The sequence below is a fragment of the Trachurus japonicus genome, chromosome 2, assembly GCF_045865225.1.
Source record: "Trachurus japonicus isolate A0001 chromosome 2, Traja_1.0".
NCBI lineage: Eukaryota > Metazoa > Chordata > Actinopteri > Carangiformes > Carangidae > Trachurus > Trachurus japonicus.
The window spans coordinates 3075641-3099202 of record NC_140908.1 but is presented as its reverse complement, the minus strand read 5'-3'; the positions used below and the strand labels follow the sequence as shown (position 1 = coordinate 3099202).

General features: G+C 43.2%; 1 protein-coding gene across 1 annotated transcript; it reads left to right on the top strand.

The window, feature by feature from the left end:
* Positions 1 to 534: 534 nt before the first annotated feature.
* On the top strand, positions 535 to 23161 carry LOC146990564 (uncharacterized). The gene is made up of 15 exons (XM_085803713.1): positions 535 to 562; positions 1516 to 1658; positions 3231 to 3337; positions 3460 to 3666; positions 13931 to 14380; positions 16992 to 17435; positions 19208 to 19654; positions 19931 to 20194; positions 20303 to 20557; positions 20645 to 20893; positions 21029 to 21286; positions 21371 to 21673; positions 21768 to 22037; positions 22367 to 22450; positions 22545 to 23161. The coding sequence occupies exons 1-15, from the start codon at positions 535 to 537 to the stop codon at positions 22609 to 22611; spliced, it is 3576 nt and encodes a 1191-aa protein (XP_085659839.1). The 3' UTR covers positions 22612 to 23161.
* The last annotated feature ends 401 nt before the right edge of the window (positions 23162 to 23562 follow it).

The window sequence follows — 23562 nt, the reverse complement described above, 5'->3', positions numbered from 1 at the left end:
GGGCGCCGCCATTAGCCCAGCTGATCCATACCGGAAGTCACGACCGGAAGTTGCTCTTCTTCGTGTATATTATTTCTATGTTATTCTAAGAACCTCCTCTCTCTCTGGCCTGTCTAGCCTCTATCTGCTCTTTTTACTAAACTTAACCAACTCCTTTCTTCATTGCCTAACCCTAACCAAAGCACCCACCAACGACATTTCATTTATTTTTTTTCTCTCTCTCCTGGTCTGCTGTCAGCAGGAGCGGCGCTAGCCGTTAGCCGTTAGCCGCTAGCCATTCGGCGCTAGCCGTTAGCCGTTCGGCGCTAGCCGTTAGCCGTTAGCAGCGTTTTTTAAATAACTCAATAACTTAATAAACGATCCATGTAAAAAAATATTTTATAGCTCAATCATGTTGTAACTAAGATATCCGCTGGAAAACAATATTTTATTATGGACCATTGAGTTACTGAGTTATTTTTTTTATCTACATAGAAATAATATACATGAAGAAGAGCAACTTCCGGTCGTGACTTCCGGTATGGATCTGGGCTAATGGCGGTGCCCATGTCCCTGCATACGGGTACTCTTGACAAATTTTGACTGCTGTAAAGATATATCAGATAAATATTTTTTTCAAATTTTTTTGCATAAATCTGTTAATCAACTTCAGTCTTGATCAAAACTACTAAAAAAATGTTTTAATTCAAAATTTTAACCCTTTGAATGCCAATTGAAAAAACAAAGTCACTGATATGGGAAAAAATACACACTAAATGAGCTATTTTCAATATAAAAAGTGATTGGACAAAGAAAATTTTTTTCATGCTATCACAGTCTTGGATATGTCAAAGATTAGTAACATAATTGGTTTTGATGCATATTTAGTTTTTGTGCAGCAACAGATTTTCAAAAAAACTTCCTTCAGCGGTATTAGGGTCGTTTTTGGCAACTAATTTTGACTGCTGTAAAAATATATCAGATAAATATTTTTTTCAAATTTTTTTGCATAAATCTGTTAATCAACTTCAGTCTTGATCAAAACTACTAAATATTTTTTTTTTTAAATCAAAATTTTAACCCTTTGAATGCCAATTGAAAAAACAAAGTCACTGATGTGGGAAAAAATACACACAAAATGAGCTATTTTCAATGTAAAAAGTGATTGGACAAAGAATTTTTTTTTCATGTTATCACAGTCTCGGACATGTCTTAGATTAGTAACATCAATGACTTTTATGCATATTTAGTTTTTGTGCAGCAACAGATTTTCTAAAAAAAAATCCTTAGTGGCTGTTTTTGCCCCATTGACTCCCATTATAACCACATGTTTTGAATGCAGAGACATGACACCATATATAAATATAATTTTTACAGTCAGGGTGATCAACCCTGTTCAGAAGGGATCAAATTAGGTAATTTTACTGTTGATCACCTGGTTCACCCATTTACCCATTACTTAGGTCTGTTGTATTACTAGCCTAGTTTCTGTATCTGTATAATGGTGTTTATGAGCATATGTGTGTGTGTGTGAAGTTCTGAGTGCCAAGGCTGCCTACAATGTTCTGCCACTGAGCAGCGAGGCAGTGCACTGGAAGCTGCTGGCAGATTTAAGGCAGAAACTCTGCTTCCTACCTAAGATGGTGTCAACCAGCTTAAGACCAGACCTGGGGCCTCATGTACAAAGACCTGCATGGATTTCCCAGTGAAACATGGCAAATGCTAAAATCCAAAAACTGTCATACACACAAAGAAAATCATATGCATGGATCCAAGCACTTTTTTTGTACATACCAATCAACAATTGAAATTGGAATTGAGCACACATGTAGAAGTGCCAAACTCTTCCCTGTCCACGCTAGGGCTGTTTTCGACTAAGGATTTTCATAGTCGAATCTGATTCGTCAGATTTTGCCATAGTCGACTGATCGTCGAACCTTTTTTTTTTTTAGATAGCAGCAAATTTGCGACTTTTTCCGTTTCAAACAAAAGAGCTAAAACACCCCAAAAATATGGTAGGTGTAAAACAAATACCTTTATTTATTTTCCACACTTTGGATGATTTTTAGTAGCCATTGTGAGCCAGGGTATGCGTTTATGTTACGTTGCCCTGGACAACGCTCCTTTTGCTCGGACTGTGAGTGGCAAATCAAACATCCCTCAACGTGGTGAAGGATAGCAGTGGTCGTGGACACAGAGAAACCGGGTAAAACATGTAGTATCAAAACAAACGGAGGTCAGAAGGACTCGACAATCCGTACATTACGTTAATCAATCCTGTAACACACAGTGTGACCGCGGCACCGGCAGAGAGACAGACAGGCTGCAGAGGGACGAGATTACAGCTGTGACTCCCGACACTGATGGTGCGTTCATGACAACTCGGAAGTCGGAAAAAAACAAGTTCCTCTTCTGAAAAACTCTGACATGTCAAACTTTAGGATGTGTTAGAGACTAATTCATCTGTCTAACCATCAGAACTATTGACACTTGAAACGGTAAACACAGCTGATCCATCGAAAAAAAAAAAAATCACCGCTGGAGTTAATTTATTTTCCGTGACTGAAAGCAGGTTCTTGAATGTAACTCGGTCAAAGTCAGATGTATCCTCACAATGTTTTGCTGTTCTGTCAGGTCATGCATGATAAATGCTGACAAAGTTAGACTGTCAGACTTCCTTGATTTTAAACTTTGGCGGCTCTGCCCCTCGTCTTTTTGCCACTCCGTGAGTGTTCTGCAGTGACTTCTTTGACGGTCCTACTGCTCACCTCCGCTCATTTGAAAAAAAAAAAAAAACCTCCGCTCATTTAATTGTGCAACTGCAGTGGGTGATTTATTAATATGTAGTAAGAAGCTAAGACTACCGTTTAAACGCACACATCATTTTGAACTCTTTATTAACAGAAAGTAGGCAGATTTTGTATCAAAATAGTATTTTTATAACGAAAAAAGACATTCTATGTAACAATTTATGCTCAGCAGCCGTGGGCACCCCCATATAGTCAGAATGGTACGGTCTTGGTTAGATTCGACTACGAGGTTCATAGTCGAATCAGACCCCTCCGAATCGAATCGTCGAATCGTCGACTTTTGGAGGTCAGCCCTAGTCCACGCCCCCATTTAAGTATGCAAATCAATGTAAATAGGGCCCTGTACATACAATCATTTTTGATATTTTGGTTTGAAAACATTTAACTTATTGATTTCAATTTCTGCTTTCTTGTGTTTGTGGTTTTAGTTTTGTGCCTCAGTCCTCAGATCCTTCTGGAGAGACCAGTGTCTATGGGAATCTGATCTGTGTGGCAGCAGAGAGAGAACATCAGACAGGAGAGAAGATACTGGAGATGTTAACATCAGTGTACAGATATGAAACATTCCCTCTTAGTGACAGAGACATGAAGGATTATTTTAAGAGGAGATATCAGTGTAGTTTCTTGCTGGATCTTTTCTCCCATGTGAAGGACCATGAGACTAAAACAGGTCTGAGAGTCCTTCCAGCATTACACTCAGATCTCCAGTTAGTTCCTTCATCTGGACCATAAAGCTCTCAGAGAGAAAGACCTCCATCCTCCTGGAAGTGTTGAAACTCCAACCAGAGAAGAAACCAGTGAAGTTGACAGGCTGGTCAGATGAAGAGAGTGAAGTGAGGAGTTTTCAGCAGTGTCTGCCTTATATCTCACAGCTCAGGTAACAGAATGAATCTATTAATTAGAAGATACATTTATTTATGTATTTATTCTTTTTTGCTTTATTCAAAGTAAACAACAGATCATGATGAAGTGACAGTAAACCAGTGTGAATCTTGATGATGTTTCACTACAACTTTATTGATCTGTAAAGAGTTGAACAGAATGATGGATGTTCTAAATGGAGGTCCAGTATTTCAGGCTTTGGAGCTAATTGATTGATCAGTGATTGGAGGATCCACCACTGTTGTCTGACATTCCTGGTTCCTTCAACATGTAGTGAAGTGGGTCAGTCAAAGTGGTTGTCAGTTTAAGTATTTTTTTTTTTGGCTTTTTTGCCTTTATTGGATAGCACATAGTGAGATATACAGGAAAGGGGGAGGCAGAGAGAGGGGGAATGACATGCAGGAAAGGTCTGCCTGATCCGGGGACGCCTGCGTTGAGGACTGTAGCCTCTTCATGGGGCAGCCGCTTTAACCACTGCGCCACGCACTGCCCCAAGTGGTTGTTAGTTGAGTTTCAGGCTGATTGATGTGACTGTGTTTTGCTCATTAGCAGCTGTTTAGTGACTTTTAGCAGCTCCACTCAGGGCCGGCTCTAGACATTTTGGTGCCCTAGGTGAGATTACTCTCAGGTGCCCCCCCCCAACAATGATCATAATGATCATAACGATAACATAGCAGTGTATCTCTATGTCCCCTCTGACCCTGAGATACACAATTTGCACAACAATCAGTAAAATTGCATTGAGTAAATCCTGGGTGAAGACATGAAAACTAGTCTCTTCACAATCATGAGAACAAACTGTTGTGGTGCTTGAAATGGGTATACGAAAGTCTGGGCTTCACAAAAGCAGTGGAATATACTGTATGATATAAGGCGATAAGTGTAGAAAAAAAATTGTCAAACTCAAATGTGGGATAACAGAAGCTAAATATTGACTTCACATTACATTTCAAACTTCATGAGATGTGTGTAGCCCGAAATGAGAAATTGTCTCCAAATATCAACTAAATAGACAAAAAAACACACAAAATTTACAATATTTAGCCTATACAATGTACCCTATATATGTGTTGTCATTGTGGTACTGTTTGAGAGGTAAAAAAAAAACAAAACTAGTTTGATAGCTCAGCAGGTCTGAATACAGAGCTGGAGCTGATCTGGAGCTGTGGCCCACTGGCCCTGCTGTCTGAGCAGGCTGAAATCTCAACTCTCGATTCTTTTTTCATAATCTTCGTCATCAAATTAGTCAGAACTTTAAACCTCTGAAGCACCGTCATCATCCTCACTGCTTCTCTCTCTCTCTCTCTCTCTCTCTATCTCTCTGAACAACTCTGCTGTTTCGAAGCGCTTCACAGTTGTTTTGATTGACAGGTCGTCAAGGGCGTGCGGCCGTGCGTATTTGAAAGAGGAGAGCCTCCCAATCACAGTAGTTGAACCGCATTTCCACTGCATAAATGACCGAAATATGAAAAAAAAAAAACATATCGAGACGGTTGCGCAAACGCGCCGGCATTTGTGCCACACATCTAATTAAAAATGTGGCGTTTCTAACAAGAAAACGGCTTGAGAGCATTCCTGCTGCAGACAGGTATCTGTGTGACTATACACAATTTAGGAACATGTTTGTCATTGTTTATTTATTTGTTTTGGGGGGTTTTTTCTACACAGAAAACACTAAGTGAGGGGGCGCCAGCGGACATAAATCATTATTATAGCTGCTGCGCAGCGATGGGTCAGGTCCGGGCTACTTTTGGGCAAATTTAGGCAATTCTGAGCAACAAACAGGAGAATACGAAGACAAGACAGTTGACCTTATTCAATTTGCATCAGTTGAGGATTGAACTCACAACCTCGGGAACCAAAGACCGTTGTCTATCGCACTGAGCTAATTGACAAGTGGCAATTCAACAGTGGCTTCACAAATTGAGTAAGCCATTCACTGTCGTGTAGGCAGATTTGAAACCTCAGTAAAAAGAAAAATCAGTTTTTGAGGTAAAATTCTGATATGTATTTGTCAAACATCTACTATGAGTCTAAGATGTTAGGAGCCTTCGCACATGGTCCAGTCCAAGCTATTTGGATTTTTAAAATTAGAAGCTTGCTGTGATGCCACCATTAGGACTATTGTCTTGTGTTTCGTGTTGAGGACAACTGACATTTTGATCTGTCATCATCATCACCCTTGCTGGGTCTCGAACTCACAATCTCTGACACCAAGAACCAGCTCCTAACTCGCTGAGCTAATTGGCTGGTAGTGAGACCTGCTGTGTAGCTTCATTTATCCACTCAGGTGAGCCAGTGCCCGGGCAGCTGTTGTGATGAAATGGTCAAAATTTCAGAAATTCAGTCATCTAAACAAAAATCTGATAATACATAAATTGCATCTTGACAGCATGAAAATGTTGGTGATTTGTTTTAAACGATAAGTGTTTTGCTTCATAAGAGAAAATCTGATGTTTAAAAATTCCACACTCACATTGACTGCAGTTGTTCCCATGAGAGCAGAATTCAAAATGTTCTAGAAAATTCAGTTTTTGAGATAAAATTCTGATATTTGCTAAACTTCATCAAACATGACTCCAAAATATTGTCTTTTTTTTCAGGAAGTTTGAAAATGTATTTATCAAGAATTTGATGGTATATGTTTACAGTACTGTTTACAGTCAAACGTTTTCATGCACTGTAGGCTCAATTTTTGCTTAATCAAAAATCCGAGAAACAAGTTTTGTGGAGGACGGTCTGGAGATGCTCTGTAGCAAGTTTGGTGTCAATTGAGCAAAAATTGTGGGAGGAGATACATTTTAAAAGTTTTACAGTTATTGAAAAAAACAGAGTGATGGACTTCATAATTTGTAATGAGTTTAAGTGGACAAAAGTTTCAGCAGTATTGAGGCTACATTGTGGTGAAGTTTCAACACTGTAGCATCTACCGTTGGTTTGGTAGGAATTTTTAAAGTTTTTAAATTTAAACGCTTATTGTGCCCCCCCTAGGAGGGGGGGGGCACATGTCCTTGGAGTTGAGTGAATCTGGCATGGGGTTGGATGTTTCTGTGTTTCTGTGAAGTTTGGTGAGTTTTCTACGGTGTTTTTTTCACCCATGGGAAGTATGACTTCCTTGGAAGAAGAAAGAAAGAAAGAAAGAAAGAAAGAAAGAAAGAAAGAAAGAAAGAAAGAAAGAAGAAGAAGAATTCCTAGGAATACAATAGTGTCCTGGCAGCTGCGCTGCCCGGACCCTAATTATTATCTTTTTTTTTTTTTTTTCTCCCTTGACTGGCGGCGCCCCTCCAGCAGTTGGCGCTCTAGGCGACCGCCTATATCGCCTATGCCTAGAGCCGGCCATGGCTCCACTTCCTGTATGTCAGTGTTGTGTGTCTGTTTCTGATACTAATGTCTTCATTCAATGTTTTCTTCTCTTACAGTTTCTCTGAAGAGTTTAACGTATCTGATGACGTCAAGTTGTTTGAGAATCTGTTCTGTGCAGCAGCAGAGAGAGAACATCAGACAGGAGAGAAGATACTGGAGACGTTAAGTGTGCAGATACAGTTTATTCTTTCTGGATGAGAGATACATGGATGATGATTATACAGAATATCAGTGTTATTTGCTGCTGGATCTTTTCTCCCATGTGAAGGACTATGAGACTAAAACAGGTCTGAGAGTCCTTCCAGAACTTCCATCTGCTCCCATTCATTGCTGCCGTGGCGATGCGGGGACAGACACAACTACCGCAAAACAGGAGCAATTAAACTGAAAATCATATCAAAAATCATATTTACATTAAAGGTACATTGTGTAAGAATTACTCCCATCTAGTGGTGCGGTTGTAGATCGCAAGCAACTCAGTCGTATTTTTCATGTTGCATTCATGTGAAATCGGGCAGATGGACAACAGCCGCTGCAGGTAACGGCATAAACAAGCGTCTATTTAAACAAGTGGCCCGTCAGGACGAAGCAAAACAATAGGCTACACGTGACAATAAGTTGTCGTGGCGATGGCGTATTGTTTACCTGACCCACGTTTTACCGGCTTTCTCTGGACTTCTGTGACTAAAATGACATCTGGTTTGTTACCGACGGCCGTTTTTCCGACTGCACCTGAATGCAGCATTGACGTGCAGTCCTCACAGTCCTCAATGCACCGCAGTGACTTTTCACAGACGCCACCTCGACCTGAGCGGACGGCTCCGGTGTCTCCGGTGAGTTTCCGTGGTTTCCTACCGTCACGCTGCCACTGAACGCAAAAACAGGGCGAAACGACATGTCAGCTACCAACCGAGCTTACCCGCTCCATGTAGATATGAATGATATGAACGGCAAATTCAGAGCTGAAAGGAACACTTCAGTTTGTTGATGGGGGGGATTATTGATGAATGAAAAACACACTTTTTAACGAAATAATCGATTTTCTCGAATAGATAACAGAATAAGTTACACAATGTACCTTTAATGATTTTGTTAATTCTTCTGAAATATTCCATAGGATCATTTTTGCTGATGATAGAGATAGATAGATAGATAAATACTTTATTAATCCCGAAGGAAATTCATCTGTCAGCTGCTCCAAACATTCCGAAAGAAAGCACTCGGCTAATGTAGACAGATGTAGCAATAATATAAAAGAATAAAATAAAATATAAAATATACCTATATATATACACACATATACAAACTATCACCTATATATATATGCATACATATATATCAGAGGAGGCTGGTCCATTGAGGCAGAGGAGGTTGGTCCTCCTCTATTTTTGAGAGGCAAAAGGAAAATTTATTTTTTATTTAAGAAAGAGTAACTGGTTGAAATAAATCATTACATATTACATTACATTACATATTATAATTTATAAAATATTATATATGTATTTTATCATAAAAAAAGTTTGTTTTTTGGAAGAAAATCCACTTAAAACGGCTCAACTGCGCCGCCAGCAGGCTCAGGAGACAGAGCAGGCTGTGTGAGGAGCAGGGAGCAGGAAGGTGGGGGCTCTACGGAGGTGGCAAGATTTTTACTTCCCTAACTGGCCTCGGGGCGGGATCTTCTTCCATTGACTCAATGCATTTAGGATGTCTTCATCCTGACCTGTGATTGGCTAAGACACGTAAAATGACGCCATGACGGAGGAGGCTCTTCTGTACCAATCAGCAATCAGAACACAAGATTGACAGCAGGTTGGTCCAATAACAGTTCCCAAATTTCATTCTCACATTTATACAGCTGTAAACAGGAAATACCGCTATGTATTTTACAGCTTTCACTACCAGCTATGCTCGGACAAGAAATATGGAGTTTTCAGCGATATTGGAATCGGTTGGAGGACATAATGTTAGCGGCACGACCGGGACACAATACGGAGCAGCAACGAAGTTGTTTTGTTGTGATATGCTGCTGTCGTGTAGTTACTCTGACAGCTGCATTCGCGTTGACTGTCACAACGGTAACCTGGGGTCGAGGCGCGGAAGGAGAAGATATTTAGCGGCACAACAGCGGGACATAATACGGAACAGCAACGCACTTTGTCTTGGGCGAGTGTACTAATGAGTGTTGTGTGATGTGCTGTGCTGTCCTGCAGTCTTTGTAAACTGCTGCGGTAGCGTAGTGGGTAGAGCAGATGGCTGGCATGCCGGTGACTGTCCGACGGTCCGAGCCCCACTAATTACCGTATTTTCCGGACTATATGTCGCACCTGAGTATTAGTCGCATCTGCCTAAAAATACGTCATGAAGAGGAAAAGAACATATATAAGTCGCACCGGTTTATAAGTCGCATTTATTTTTCAAACATTTAATTAATAGCCGGGTGTCATATAATGACCAGGCTTTGTTTACACGAAAGGCCGGCACCTATAGCGCGCGCTGCTGTTATGCATGCGCGTTTCTCTGTGGTGTGTAGCCTATGTGTGTGTGAGGATGCGGAGATGAATGAAGGCGATCGTCCCAAGGGGGGCGGCGGCGACGAATATCGCTACTTTTTTTTTTTTTAACACGTTAGTTTAGGCGGCAGCGCTGGAAACCCTGTGATCAGAAACCCTTTGTGGACTCTGTGAAGACAGACGGGAGTGAAGCCGACCTCTCCTCTGCTTCAGAGAGGGATAGCCTGGCACTGTCGGACCTGGCTCTCTGCTCCGTGTCCGGAGCCCAGTCGGGACCGGAGCAGAGACCGAAGACTGACCGCAGAATACGCTGTGAAAATACTCTGAATTGACGGAGTGAAGCGCTACGGCGCAACGGAGACAGGTCAGACAGCGCAGAGAGGAGAACAGCACATGAGGAAGATGAAGATGAGCCACTGAATGAGGAGGGATGTCAAAGTCACTGCTCCTCTCATGGTCCTGATGTCAAAGTCACTCACCTGCTCTCATGGTCCTGATGTCAAAGTCACTGCTCCTCTCATGGTCCTGATGTCAAAGTCACTCACCTCCACTCATGGTCCTGATGTCAACAGACTTTTATCATTTAATAAAATGTTTTTTTAAAGAAGTCTTGTACGTCATTGTTTTATTACTCAAATTAAATCGAATATAAGAAAGTAGAGATAGGTAGTTGACTAAAATAACATGACACCGTGGACTGGTTTTCCTCCTGTCCTCCCCAATTTTTTCAGTCACCAGCCGCCACTGATATATATGTACACATATACACACACACTCTCATATAAAAGAAATACAGTTCATAAAATGTCAATTAGTGCAGATGTTGCAGATGTTGTGCCCGTCCCACCATCCACCCCCCCCTGCTGTTGTACAGTCTGACTGCCCGGGCACAAAGGACTTCCTCAGTCTGTCTGTGGAGCAGGTCAGTGACAGCAATCTGCCACTAAACCTGCTCCTTTGGGAGCTGATGGCAGAGTGCAGAGGGTGGCTGGTCTTGTCCATGATCGCCATCAGTTTTTCCATGGTTCTTCTCTCTGCCACTGCCATGACCAACTCCTGTTCCAGGCCCACCACAGAGCTGGCCCGTCTGATGAGCCTGTCCAGTCTCCCACTGTCCCTCTTTTTGATGCCCCCCCACCCCCAGCACACAACAGCATAAAACAGGACGCTGGCTACCACAGAGTGGTAGAACATCTGCAGTAACTTCCTGCAAATGTTGAAAGAGGCCAACCTTCTCAGGAAGTAGCACCTGCTCTGCCCCTTCCTGTAGGCAGTCTGTGTTCACAGTCCAGTCCAGCTTGCTGTCCAGCTGCAGGCCAAGGTATTTGTAGGAGCCGACTACCTCCACCTCCGCCCCCTCGATGGACACTGGCTTGGGTTGGGGACTTTTCCTCCTGTAGTCGACTACCATCTCCTTTGTTTTGGTGGTGTTGATCTACAGCTGGTTCAGCCGACACCACTCCACAAAGTCCTCCACTGTGCTTTTGTACTCATTCTCACTCTCACTGCCCCCCCTGATACACCCCACAATTGCAGTGTCATCTGAGAATTTTTGCATGTGGCATGTGTCCGTGTTGTACTGGAAGTCGGCTGTGTACAGAGTGAAGAGAAGAGGAGAGAGTACAGTCCCTTGTGGTGCTCCGGTGCTGCTGGTCACTGTGTCTGATGTACGGCCTCTCAATCTGACAAACTGCGGTCTGTCAGTGAGGTAATCAGTGATCCAGGACACTATGGAGGGGTCAACGTGCATTCTGGTCAGTTTTTCTTGCAGGAGAGGGGGCTGGATTGTATTGAATGCACTGGAGAAGTCGATGAAGAGGATTCTCAGTGAGCCATTTCCCTTGTCCAGGAAGGAGTATGCTCTGTGGAGGAGAAAGAGGACAGCATCCTCAACCCCTACCCTCTCCCGGTAGGCAAACTGAAGAGGGTCTTGGGCATGCTGAACGTGGGGGCGGATGATGTTGAGGATGAGCCGCTCAAGTGTCTTCATGAGGTGGGAGGTGAGCGCCACCGGTCTGAAGTCACTGATGTCACTGGGGCTCCTCCCCTTCGGTATTGGGACAATGCATGATGTTTTCCACAAGGTGGGCACCTTTTCCAGGCTTAGGCTCAGGTTGTAAAGCTGCTGCAGGGGCTCGCCCAGCTCAGCAGCGCAGGCCTTCAACATCCTGGGGCACACTTTGTCCGGTCCTGCCGCCTTCCTGGGATGTAGTCTCCTCAGCATGCCACTAACCTGGGCTGCAGTGATGGCAGGATGGGCTGCAGAAGAGGGAGGGGGAGGAGGCGATGCAGAGGAGAGGGAGGAGAGGCACATGGAGGAGTTGCGGGATGTAGGTGAGGAGGTGGGTGGGGACGGGAGAGAGAGAGGTGAGGGGGGGGGGGGGGGTCTGGTGGAGTGCAGGCACTTCATTAAAACGATTGAAGAAGATGTTAAACTCGTTGGCTCTTTCTCTGTCCCCCTCAGCTGCTCCATCCGTAGCCTGCTTGTAGCCGGTGATGGTTTTCAGACCCCTCCACACCTCACGCACGTTGTTTTGTTGTAGCCTGCTCTCCAGCTTCCTCCTGTACGCCTCCTTTGTGTCCCTCAGACACAGCCTGAGTTCACACTGTGCCGTCTGCATTTCCTCCTGGTCTTTCATCCGGAAAGCTCTCTTCTTCCTGTTGAGGACGGCCTTTACCTTGCTGGTAATCCAGGGTTTGTTGTTTGCATAGCAGTGTACTTTTTTCACTGGAACCACTGTGTCCATGCAGAAGTTAAGGTAGTCTGTTACACAGGTAGTGATCCTGTTGATGTCATTCTCCTCGTGCCCCCCCTGTAGTACCGCCCAGTCCGTAGATTGGAAACAGGCTCTGAGGGCATCCTCCGCGGTCGTAGACCACTTCCTGAAGGACCTGGTTGTTACAGGCTGCCGCTGTACTAATGGCTTGTACAGTGGTTGTAGCTGGACAAGGTTGTGGTCTGATCTACCTAGTGGGGGCAGGGGTGTAGCTGAGTATGCCTCCTTAATGTTGGCATACAGCAAGACAATTGTCCTGTTTTTCCTAGTTGGACAGTCGACAAACTGGTAGAAGGCAGCCAATGTGTGGTCCAGGGTTACATGGTTAAAGTCTCCAGATATGAGAAAGAAGGCCTGGGGGTGCTGGGTCTGCAGTCCTGCTGTGGTGGAGTGTAATTTGGTGCAACACCTACCCTAGCTATTTGAAAAGATTAGAAAGCCTTCAAAAAAAGATCATTCGAGCTGTGTCATGGTCCGAGTTCAATGCCCCCACAAGACCTCTATTTCATCGCTTCGGTCTCCTCCGGTTAACTGAAATTAATGTATTTCACAATGCCTGTGTGATGCTTCAAATTATCCATAAAACCAACCACAGATTGTGTGAGCTTGTTCCGGTCTGTGGTCCTCGGCATGCGTATGATACCAGGAAAAAACACCTAATTACTGGGAAAAAAAGAAGATTAAAAAGAACGAGTCTGTCTTTTGCATGCAGAGGACCGCAGATCTGGAACGAGCTAGATGAGAGCTTGAAGGTGGAGACGTCCATCTCCATTTTTAAGAAAAAGCTAAAAATTAAATTACTTAGTTTATATACAGTATATAAGCTGCAACCATTGAGCATCTGAACCATAGTAAATTGAATGTAAATTTTATTATCATCTGCTTTCTTATCTACATGTTATGAAAAGCTTCTGTTGGTACGCTTGGGGTCCACATTGTCTAATGTCTGTTAATGTTTCATGTACTGTATTGTTAGTTTAGTAGGTGCTTTATTGTTGTGTGTGTGTGTGTGTGTGTGTGTGTGTGTGTGTGTGTGTGTGTGTGTGTGTGTGTGTGTGTGTATTCATACTGTTGATGTTTCATGTGTATTGTTAGTCTTGTATATGCTGTATTGTTTTGTGTTGTATGTATCCAGGCTCCCGCAATAAGCTTTTGGTAGCTTCAATGGGAGACCTGATTCACACAAAGTACGTGTTGTATGCGTGTGTGTGTGAATAAACATGGCATTGATGAGAAAATTCCTTCTTTTAGACCTATGTTAGGAAAATACAGCCCCGAGTTGAATTTGCCCAGAATTGTCCTTTAAAGAGTTGAACAGAATGATGGATGTTGTAAATGGAGGTCCAGTATTTCAGGCTTTGGAGCTAATTGATTGATCAGTGATTGGAGGATCCACCACTGTTGTCTGACATTCCAGGTTCCTTCAACATGTAGTGAAGTTGGTCAGTCAAAGTGGTTGTTAGTTGAGTTTCAGGCTGATTGATGTGACTGTGTTTTGCTCATTAGCAGCTGTTTAGTGACTTTTAGCAGCTCCACTCCCTGTATGTCAGTGTTGTGTGTCTCTGTTTCTGATACTGACGTCTTCATTCAATGTTTTCTTCTCTTCCAGTGTCTCTGACAGGTTTGACGTCTCTGATTATGTCAAGTTGTTTGGGAATCTGTTCTGTGCAGCAGCAGAGAGAGAACATCAGACAGGAGAGAAGATACTGGAGACGTTAACATCACTGTGCAGACACAGTTTATTTTTTCTGGATGAGAGAGACATGGATGATGATTTGGATTATACAGAATATCAGATTGACTTCCTGCTGGATCTTTTCTCCCATGTGAAGGACTATGAGACTAAAACAGGTCTGAGAGTCCTTCCAGCATTACACTCAGTTCTCCAGTCAGCTCCTTCAGTCTGGATCATAAACCTCTCAGAGAGAAAGACCTCCATCCTCCTGGAAGTGCTGAAACTCCAACCAGAGAAGAAACCAGTGGAGCTGACAGGCTGGTCAGATGAAGAGAGTGAAGTGAGGAGTTTTCTGCAGTGTCTGCCTTATATCTCACAGCTCAGGTAAATGTTCTGTACTAAACATGACTTGAGTTTCCATTAGTGGAGCTGTGTTCTTCATCTCCACCAGCTCACTGTTAGTTTGAAGGTGAAGTGTTGAACTGACCAGTCCACATGAACATGACATCATGCTGTGTAGTTTTACTGAGGGAACATTGTGACTCCAGCCACTACAGTGTAGTGATGACTACATTACCCAGAGTTCCTCAGGGCAGAAAGGAGACACAGCTCCAGAGTCCAGAGGGCTGTTGCACAAAGGTTGAATTAAGATATCCAGGATAAGTGATTGATTGATATCTTTGATTGATTGATATCTTTATTTCGATCATGTAAACGACAGTGTAAAAAAAATAAAATAAATAAGATAAAATAATAATATAATAAGTGAACAGAAAAAAATGTATACACAACATCTCATAAGCAACGCAGTTTACATGAGCGAAAAGGAGTAGGAAGAAGTATAAACTTATCTAATCCTACCCCTATAATTTTAACTATATGTTCTAATTAAACATTTTACACATTACACATTTTAATCCAAATAGTAAGTAAGCAAACACCTTGTGTGAATTATTCAATGTACCTCTGGAGAATCATTTCTTTATGTCTCTTTTTAAACATGATTATACTCGAAATGTTTTTGATTTCAGTACTCAGATTATTCCACAGTTTTACTCCACAAATGGTGATACAGAAACTTTTCTTTGTTGTGCGAGCTCTGCCAACCTTTAGATTTGATTTCTCTCTTAAATCATAACCTTGCTCTCTTTCGTGAAACATTCTCTGAATGTTTCTTGGTAGCAGATAGTTCCTTGCTTTATATAATACTTGGACTGTTTTATGCTCCACCAAATCAAACAATTTTAGAGTTTTAGATTTCCAAAATAAGTCATTGGTGTGTGCCCCATAATCAACCCTGTGAATAATTCTCATTGCTCTTTTTTGCAGTATGAAAAGTGGCTGAAGTGCAGTTTTGTATGTGTTTCCCCATGTCTCCGTACAGTACTCTAAATAAGGAAGAATCAGTGAATTGTACAGAATATAGAGTGATTTATGATCTAGGACATGCTTTGCTTTTACCAAAACTGAAATGCTGCGAGACAGTTTAGATTTGATATGTTTAATGTGAGGTTTCCAGCAAATTTTGTCATCTATTATCACTCCCAGGAATTTATTTACATTTACTCTTTCAATATTTACACCATCTATTTGTACCTGTATTTGATTGTGTATTTTACAGTTTCCAAATAACATGATTTTTGTTTTGTTCAGATTTAGTGATAATTTATTCTTGTCAAACCATTTTTTAATTTTACTTAACTCTGAAGTGATGACATCCAAAAGTTGCTGCAAATTTTCACCAGAACAAAAAATGTTTGTGTCATCTGCAAATAAAATACATTTAACTAGACTAGACACATTACAGATGTCATTAATATATAGGACAAAGAGTTTGGGTCCCAACACTGACCCCTGGGGGACACCACATGCAATATCCAGACATTCTGACGAACAGTCTCCCATCTTCACATATTGCTGCCTGTTTCTCAAATAACTTCCCACCCAATTCAAGGCAACCCCCCTGATCCCATATTGCTCCAATTTATAAATCAATCTATTGTAGATAAAGTCAGACTTGACAAAGCCTCCTCAGTGAATCCTGGTTCAGTCCGTTGCACATTTGCTGATCCAGGATGATTTGATCACAGATTTGTTAAACCAGGTGTCAGTGATTCAGATCAGAGCGCGTCCACATTTTTCTGAAACAGACCACGGTATCGATCACTGATTTACTGATGGAGAAGCTGAAAAGACACACGCTGCAGCAAACTGTTGACTGAGCGAGCAGCTGCTGCTGCTGGAAACTCACCAGGAGGTGATGGATTAATTTCAGAAATACAGCTGCTGTTATAGAAGAAAAGCCGGACAGTCATTAGCCAATCAACTGAATGTTTAAATTAAAAAACATAAACTTTCTAACAGTGAAAGGTAATAATTACAATTCAGTGAGTCACTTAACATTGTTTCCAAATAAACATTTACACTTGTGTAGCAGAGTTTAATAATGTAAAACTGTCTTGAAATACACGTAACAATTCCAGCAGCCTAATAAAAGAGGCTTCTTCACTGAATGATGGATGATCTGTGGTGTTTTAATGCACTGATAAAAATTAGACCCTGAAATAACTAAAACACACTGATCTCTGATCAGACTGACAGCTGACTGGACCTATACAACACTAGGATGAGTTAAGTTATGCCTGGCTGTTATCCTGGTCAGGAGCAGGCTAGCTGCACAGAATAAATCTCCATGGTAACAGATGAGCCTCCTTCCACACAACTGAGTCCCAGTTAAATTCAGCCAGGATAACCGGAAAATCCAGTTGAATCCGCTCTCTTGGTTTTGTGCAACAGCCTCCTGGTTCCTTCAACATGTAGTGAAGTTGGTCAGTCAAAGTGGTTGTTAGTTGAGTTTCAGGCTGATTGATGTGACTGTGTTTTGCTCATTAGCAGCTGTTTAGTGACTTTTAGCAGCTCCACTCCCTGTATGTCAGTGTTGTGTGTCTCTGTTTCTGATACTGACGTCTTCATTCAATGTTTTCTTCTCTTCCAGTTTCACTCAAGAGTTTGAAGACTCTGATGGAGTCCAGTTGTTTGGGAATCTGTTCTGTGCAGCAGCAGAAAGAGAACATCAGACAGGAGAGAAGATACTGGAGACGTTAACATCAGTGTGCAGATACAGATCATTCCCTCTGAGGGACAGAGACATGGATGATGATTATACAGAATATCAGTGTTATTTGCTGCTCGATCTTTTCTCCCATGTGAAGGACTATGAGACTAAAACAGGTCTGAGAGTCCTTCCAGCATTACACTCAGTTCTCCAGTCAGCTCCTTCAGTCTGGATCATAAACCTCTCAGAGAGAAAGACCTCCATCCTCCTGGAAGTGCTGAAACTCCAACCAGAGAAGAAACCAGTGGAGCTGACAGGCTGGTCAGGTGAAGAGAGTGAAGTGAGGAGTTTTCTGCAGTGTCTGCCTTATATCTCACAGCTCAGGTAAATGTTCTGTACTAAACATGACTTGAGTTTCCATTAGTGGAGCTGTGTTCTTCATCTCCACCAGCTCACTGTTAGTTTGAAGGTGAAGTGTTGAACTGACCAGTCCACATGAACATGACATCATGCTGTGTAGTTTTACTGAGGGAACATTGTGACTCCAGCCACTACAGTGTAGTGATGACTACATTACCCAGAGTTCCTCAGGGCAGAAAGGAGACACAGCTCCAGAGTCCAGAGGCCTGTTGCACAAAGGTTGAATTAAGATATCCAGGATAAGTGATAAAGTCAGACTTGACAAAGCCTCCTCAGTGAATCCTGGTTCAGTCCGTTGCACATTTACTGATCCAGGATGATTTGATCACAGATTTGTTAAACCAGGTGTCAGTGATTCAGATCAGAGCGCGTCCACATTTTTCTGAAACAGACCACGGTATCGATCACTGATTTACTGATGGAGAAGCTGAAAAGACACACGCTGCAGCAAACTGTTGACTGAGCGAGCAGCTGCTGCTGCTGGAAACTCACCAGGAGGTGATGGATTAATTTCAGAAATACAGCTGCTGTTATAGAAGAAAAGCCGGACAGTCATTAGCCAATCAACTGAATGTTTAAATTAAAAAACATAAACTTTCTAACAGTGAAAGGTAATAATTACAATTCAGTGAGTCACTTAAAGCAGAAGTAAGTGATATATTTGTGTTAATATAAGTCTTAAATAGTTATATCTTCCGACAGCAATCACTTACATAGAGTGAAACACGGGTCTGTCAGTCCCTCTGCTCTGCTCTGAGCCCAGGAGAAAACATTTATCGTATCCTACAGTTTTTATCCAATGAGGAGAGAGAACGGCATGCAGGGCTGTGTGTGCAGACAAGGGACGCCGTGAATGTGGCGACATAGGGACGAGGACTGTTATGGTGCGTTCAAGGAAACTCGTATTTTTCCGACCGTGAAGTGGTACCAGTTCGATCTGGTACGAGTTCACCGGTCGGAAGTTACGAGTGGCCGTTATAGTGACTTTCCCCGGTAAAACAGGTCGGAAAAACACGAGTGGGTTGCCTGGAAGGCAACAAAGTCGTAAGTTGTGACTTGAAGCTGTAATTTACGATTTCAAAAGCCTGCCTGGAACGCAGCATTAGCGAAAACGACCGGACCACTTACTTCTGCTTTAACATTGTTTCCAAATAAACATTTACACTTGTGTAGCAGAGTTTAATAATGTAAAACTGTCTTGAAATACACGTAACAATTCCAGCAGCCTAATAAAAGAGGCTTCTTCACTGAATGATGGATGATCTGTGGTGTTTTAATGCTCTGATAAAAATGAGACCCTGAAATAACTAAAATACACTGATCTCTGATCAGACTGACAGCTGACTGGACCTATACAACACCAGGATGAGTTAAGTTATGCCTGGCTGTTAGCTTGGTCAGGAGCAGGCTGGCTGCACAGAATAAATCTCCATGGTAACAGATGAGCCTCCGCTTTCATACAACTGAGTCCCAGTTAAATTCAACCAGGATAACCGGAAAATCCAGTTTAATCTGCTCTCTTGGTTTTGTGCAACAGCCTCCTGGTTCCTTCAACATGTAGTGAAGTTGGTCAGTCAAAGTGGTTGTTAGTTGAGTTTCAGGCTGATTGATGTGACTGTGTTTTGCTCATTAGCAGCTGTTTAGTGACTTTTAGCAGCTCCACTCCCTGTATGTCAGTGTTGTGTGTCTCTGTTTCTGATACTGACGTCTTCATTCAATGTTTTCTTCTCTTCCAGTTTCTCTGAAGAGTTTGAAGACTCTGATGGAGTCAAGTTGTTTGTGAATCTGTTCTGTGCAGCAGCAGAAAGAGAACATCAGACAGGAGAGAAGATACTGGAGACGTTAACATCAGTGTGCAGATACAGATCATTCCCTGTCACAGTTGACAGAGACATGGATAATGATGATACAGAATATCAGAGTGACTTCCTGCTGGATCTTTTCTCCCATGTGAAGGACTATGAGACTAAAACAGGTCTGAGAGTCCTTCCAGCATTACACTCAGTTCTCCAGTCAGCTCCTTCAGTCTGGATCATAAACCTCTCAGAGAGAAAGACCTCCATCCTCCTGGAAGTGCTGAAACTCCAACCAGAGAAGAAACCAGTGGAGCTGACAGGCTGGTCAGGTGAAGAGAGTGAAGTGAGGAGTTTTCTGCAGTGTCTGCCTTATATCTCACAGCTCAGGTAAACCAGACAAACATTATGAAGATTCTTCAACCCAGCTGATCCTTAGTGTCCTTAAAAAGCTATTTCTTACAAACTAACAGTGGAGTTAAAGGTTGATGAGTAACTATTTGACAATGCATGGTCTTTAAATGTCATGTTATTCACAGCCAACAGCAAATGTACAGATCATAAGACATTTATATTCATTTAGTTAGGGATGACATTGTAGTGCAGTGAGTCTGTTATTGTGCTGTAGATGTGTGTTCACAGTTGATCTGTTCTGTTGTGTTCCAGCTGTGATCCTCAGTTCTTCCAGAGAGTGTGTTCATCCATCTGTGTCCGGTCCAGAGAGGATGTGGAGCAGCTGGTCTCTCTGCTGCAGCTCCTGGACTTCACCCTGCTCTTCACAGGACAGTTAGACAGGAAGACCTGCAGGACTGTGGGGACGGTTCTGAGACGTTGTTCCTCTAAAGTGGATCTCACCCTGACTCCCAGTAAAGTGTCTGTCAGAGGAGTCTCCCTCCTCTTTAGATCCACCACACGACTGCACAGTCTGAGGTATAATCACTGTCTCTTGTTGCTATGACGCCATCTTGTCCTCTTTGAATGTGTAGTTAGATGTGTTATTGATGTGACAGCTGCTCTGTCCTGTCTCTTGACTCTCAGGCTGTCCAATCACGTGTCCTTGTTGCTGTGTGGATGTGTAAGAAGGCGGAGCTTGGTCTGTCCCGTGTCTCTGGAGGAGCTGTCTCTTGTCTCTGAGAAAGTCCAGCTGTCAGAAAGAAAAGTGCAGCAGGTGGTCGGTGGCGTGGCGTCTCTGCTGAGACACTGGGACGTCAGACGTTTGGACCTGACTGAGTTCTGTGTCCCTGCTCGGTGTCTGGTTACACTGCTGCTTCACCACCGTCCTCTACCAGTCAAGTAAATGTCTTTCCTGAGTCTCACAGATTCACTCTAGTTGCTGTGGTAACACTGTGTGTTCACTAGTTGTATTTGTTGAACCTACAGACTGAGTTCAGAGAGTCTCCAGCAGCTCCTGATCTTCCTCCATGAAGTCCAGGACCAGGACTTGACGTTGTCCACCTTGACTAAGACTGGTGGAGACCTGAGCTGCTGCTGTCTGGACTGGGATCTTCTTCACTATCTGCTGCAGCATTCACCAGCTCAGACCTTCACTGTGAACCTGAGGAAACACCACTTCTTACAGGAGAACTTCACTCAGCTGCTTCCCTTCCTGGACAGGATCATCATTAAACGGTGATCAGTGTATTGATGTTTGATTTGACCTCTGACCAGACACAGACACACAGTTGATCCTCTGTGTCATGTCTGTTCTTGTTGTTGTTTCATCAGCTGTTTCTCTACATCTAAACCCTGTTGTGGTGTTTCCAGGTCCACTCCCAGCTTCGTGTTGACCTCCATCAGACACATCTATGAAACTCAGTCCAGACAGAGTTTACTCAGTTTACTGAGATCACTTGATGATGTGATCAACCTGACCTGCACAGAGCTGGACTCAGAGGACTGTGCTGCTCTGCTCTTCATCCTCACACACAGTGACAGAGTTCAACTGAACCTGATGTGGAGCTCCATACCAGCAGAGGAGACAGAGTCCATCCTCTTCTCTCTGGACAGAGTTTCTCAGCTCAGGTCAGACAAACAGACGAGCTCCATCCCATCATCAGTCTGTGGTATTTCCCTGTAGATGCATTAACACAGTGATGTATGTATCAGTGTTGACAGGAAGCTGCTGCTGAGGTTCCTCCACTGCTGTGTTGCCGGTGGCGACCAGCAGGAGGCAGCATCACGGCTGCTGAGAGCCACTCGGCACAGGTTGGATCTGTCCTGTTCCCTCTCAGTGGATCTGTCAGAGCAGGACCAGCCTGAGACTCTGTGTCTGACTGCTGAGGACTGCTGGACCGTCTCCTCCGTCCTGACACGCAGCAGCCAGGACGCTCAGCTGGACCTGAGAGACTGTGAGGTGGACGACAGCGGACTGGACCTGCTGTTTCCTGTCCTACACAAAGTCCGCCTCAGGTCAGAGAGCCCACGCTGAGCTGAACCAGAGAGGAAGCTGCTTCTCTTTCATGTTCATGCTCCATGACAGTCTGTCTCTGTTGTTGTGTTGCAGAGCCAGTAAAGCTGTCGTCCTCCGCCTGCTGTCCCTGGTTCCTGTGAGCTGTGAGAGGGACACGAGGAGACGGGCGGTGTCTCTGAGTGGAGCCCTGGGTGGAGAGCTGGACCTCAGTCACACGGATCTGGATCAGAGGGTCTGTGGAGATCTGGGCCGGATGCTGGACTGGTCTGAAGGACTGAAGGAGCTGGACCTCAGTCACTGTCGGCTCACTGACCAGCTGCTGCTCACACTCACCACACATCTGCACAAAGTCCAAGTCCTGGAGTGAGTGACACACTGGTCATGTGACAACACTGTGATGTAGTGTCAGCTTTAAATATTTATTAAAACAACATAAACAGGAGTTAACGTGAAATGAAAGATCCAGAAATATAAATATAGTCCTGCATCCAAACATTATTCTAGTTTCTAGCATCTGAAGATTCCTGTCAGTGTCTCATGTGGACAAATGTTTCTGGACATTTAAATATGAACTTAATGTCTCATTTCATTGTCCTGTCTTCCTGATCTCCCTCTGTATGTGTGTGTGCCCGTGCGTGTGTGTGTGTGTGTGTGTGTGTGTGTGTGTGTGTGTGTGTGTGTGTGTGTGTCAGTTTGAGTCACAACAGCATCACTGATGCGTCTACAGTCCAGTTGCTGCAGCTGGTCTCCATCAACCCGTCCATGGAGTCTGTGCGGTGAGTTCACATCACTGAGTTTGTTCAGAGTGGACAACTTGTTGTTGTGTGTCAGTGAGTGACGTTCACTCTCTGCTCTGTGTTTTCCTTCTAGACTCTTCAACAACAGCATGGTGGACAGAGCAGCCTTCCAGAGACACAGGCAGTTTGAAGTGTGGTGAAGCAGTCGTCATCTCTGATCTGTGTGTCAGTGTTGACCAGAGTCTGATGATGAGCAGAGGAAACGTCACTGCAGTGTCACAACCACAGCAGCTCAGATCAGACTCACCAGGTCAGAACTCTACACAGGTCGGCTGGCCTCATTCTTCTTCATCTTTTTACCCTTAGTGAGAACAACAGGCTTTTTGTCTCCTGTGAACTGGACATCAGGACTGACCTCATACTCAGCTAGTGTCTGTGTTTGTCTGTTGATCATTACCTCATCACCCTACAGTCAACATACAAGGCACATGTGCAGCAACAGCTTTTTATTGGTTCTATTTGTGTTGTTTTATTAGATGTGTTAGTTTCTCATAACCTGCCATCAACTGAGATGAGGGAACCATCAAGTCAACACTGGTCAGCTCCTTCAAATACCTCGGCACTGTGTGTGACGACCAACTTAAATGGGATGTAAACACTGAGGCTTTTTCTGTCAGTCCAGTGATTCTGTGTCGTTTTTATCAGTCCTTCATTGAAATCCTTCTAACTTATTCTTTTCTCTGTTGGTTTAACAACCTGAGTAGATCGGTTTTAATCAGGTTTTTTAAGTACCCCATTTTTTGATCAAATTCGCTGTATGGTGTTTACATGAAATTAGAGAAACCTGGTTATTCAGTATCCCTGTATACATGATAAATACAGTATCCCAGTTTCTGATTACTGCGTATATGCGTGTTGTTTACAACAGGAAGCGCAACTACTAGGAAATTACAAATTAAAAATGCTGCGATGTTATATAACTTAAAAGAAAAGAAAATTGAATGCAGACTGATCGGTTCATTATAAAACATGCATTTATTGATGTAAAAGTGGTGATTTCTGTACACACGTTAGGCGACAGAGCCTCCAGGCAGCGCTGCTCCTCTGTCCAAGAAGCTTCACTTTTAATTCAAACAAACTAATGCAACTGC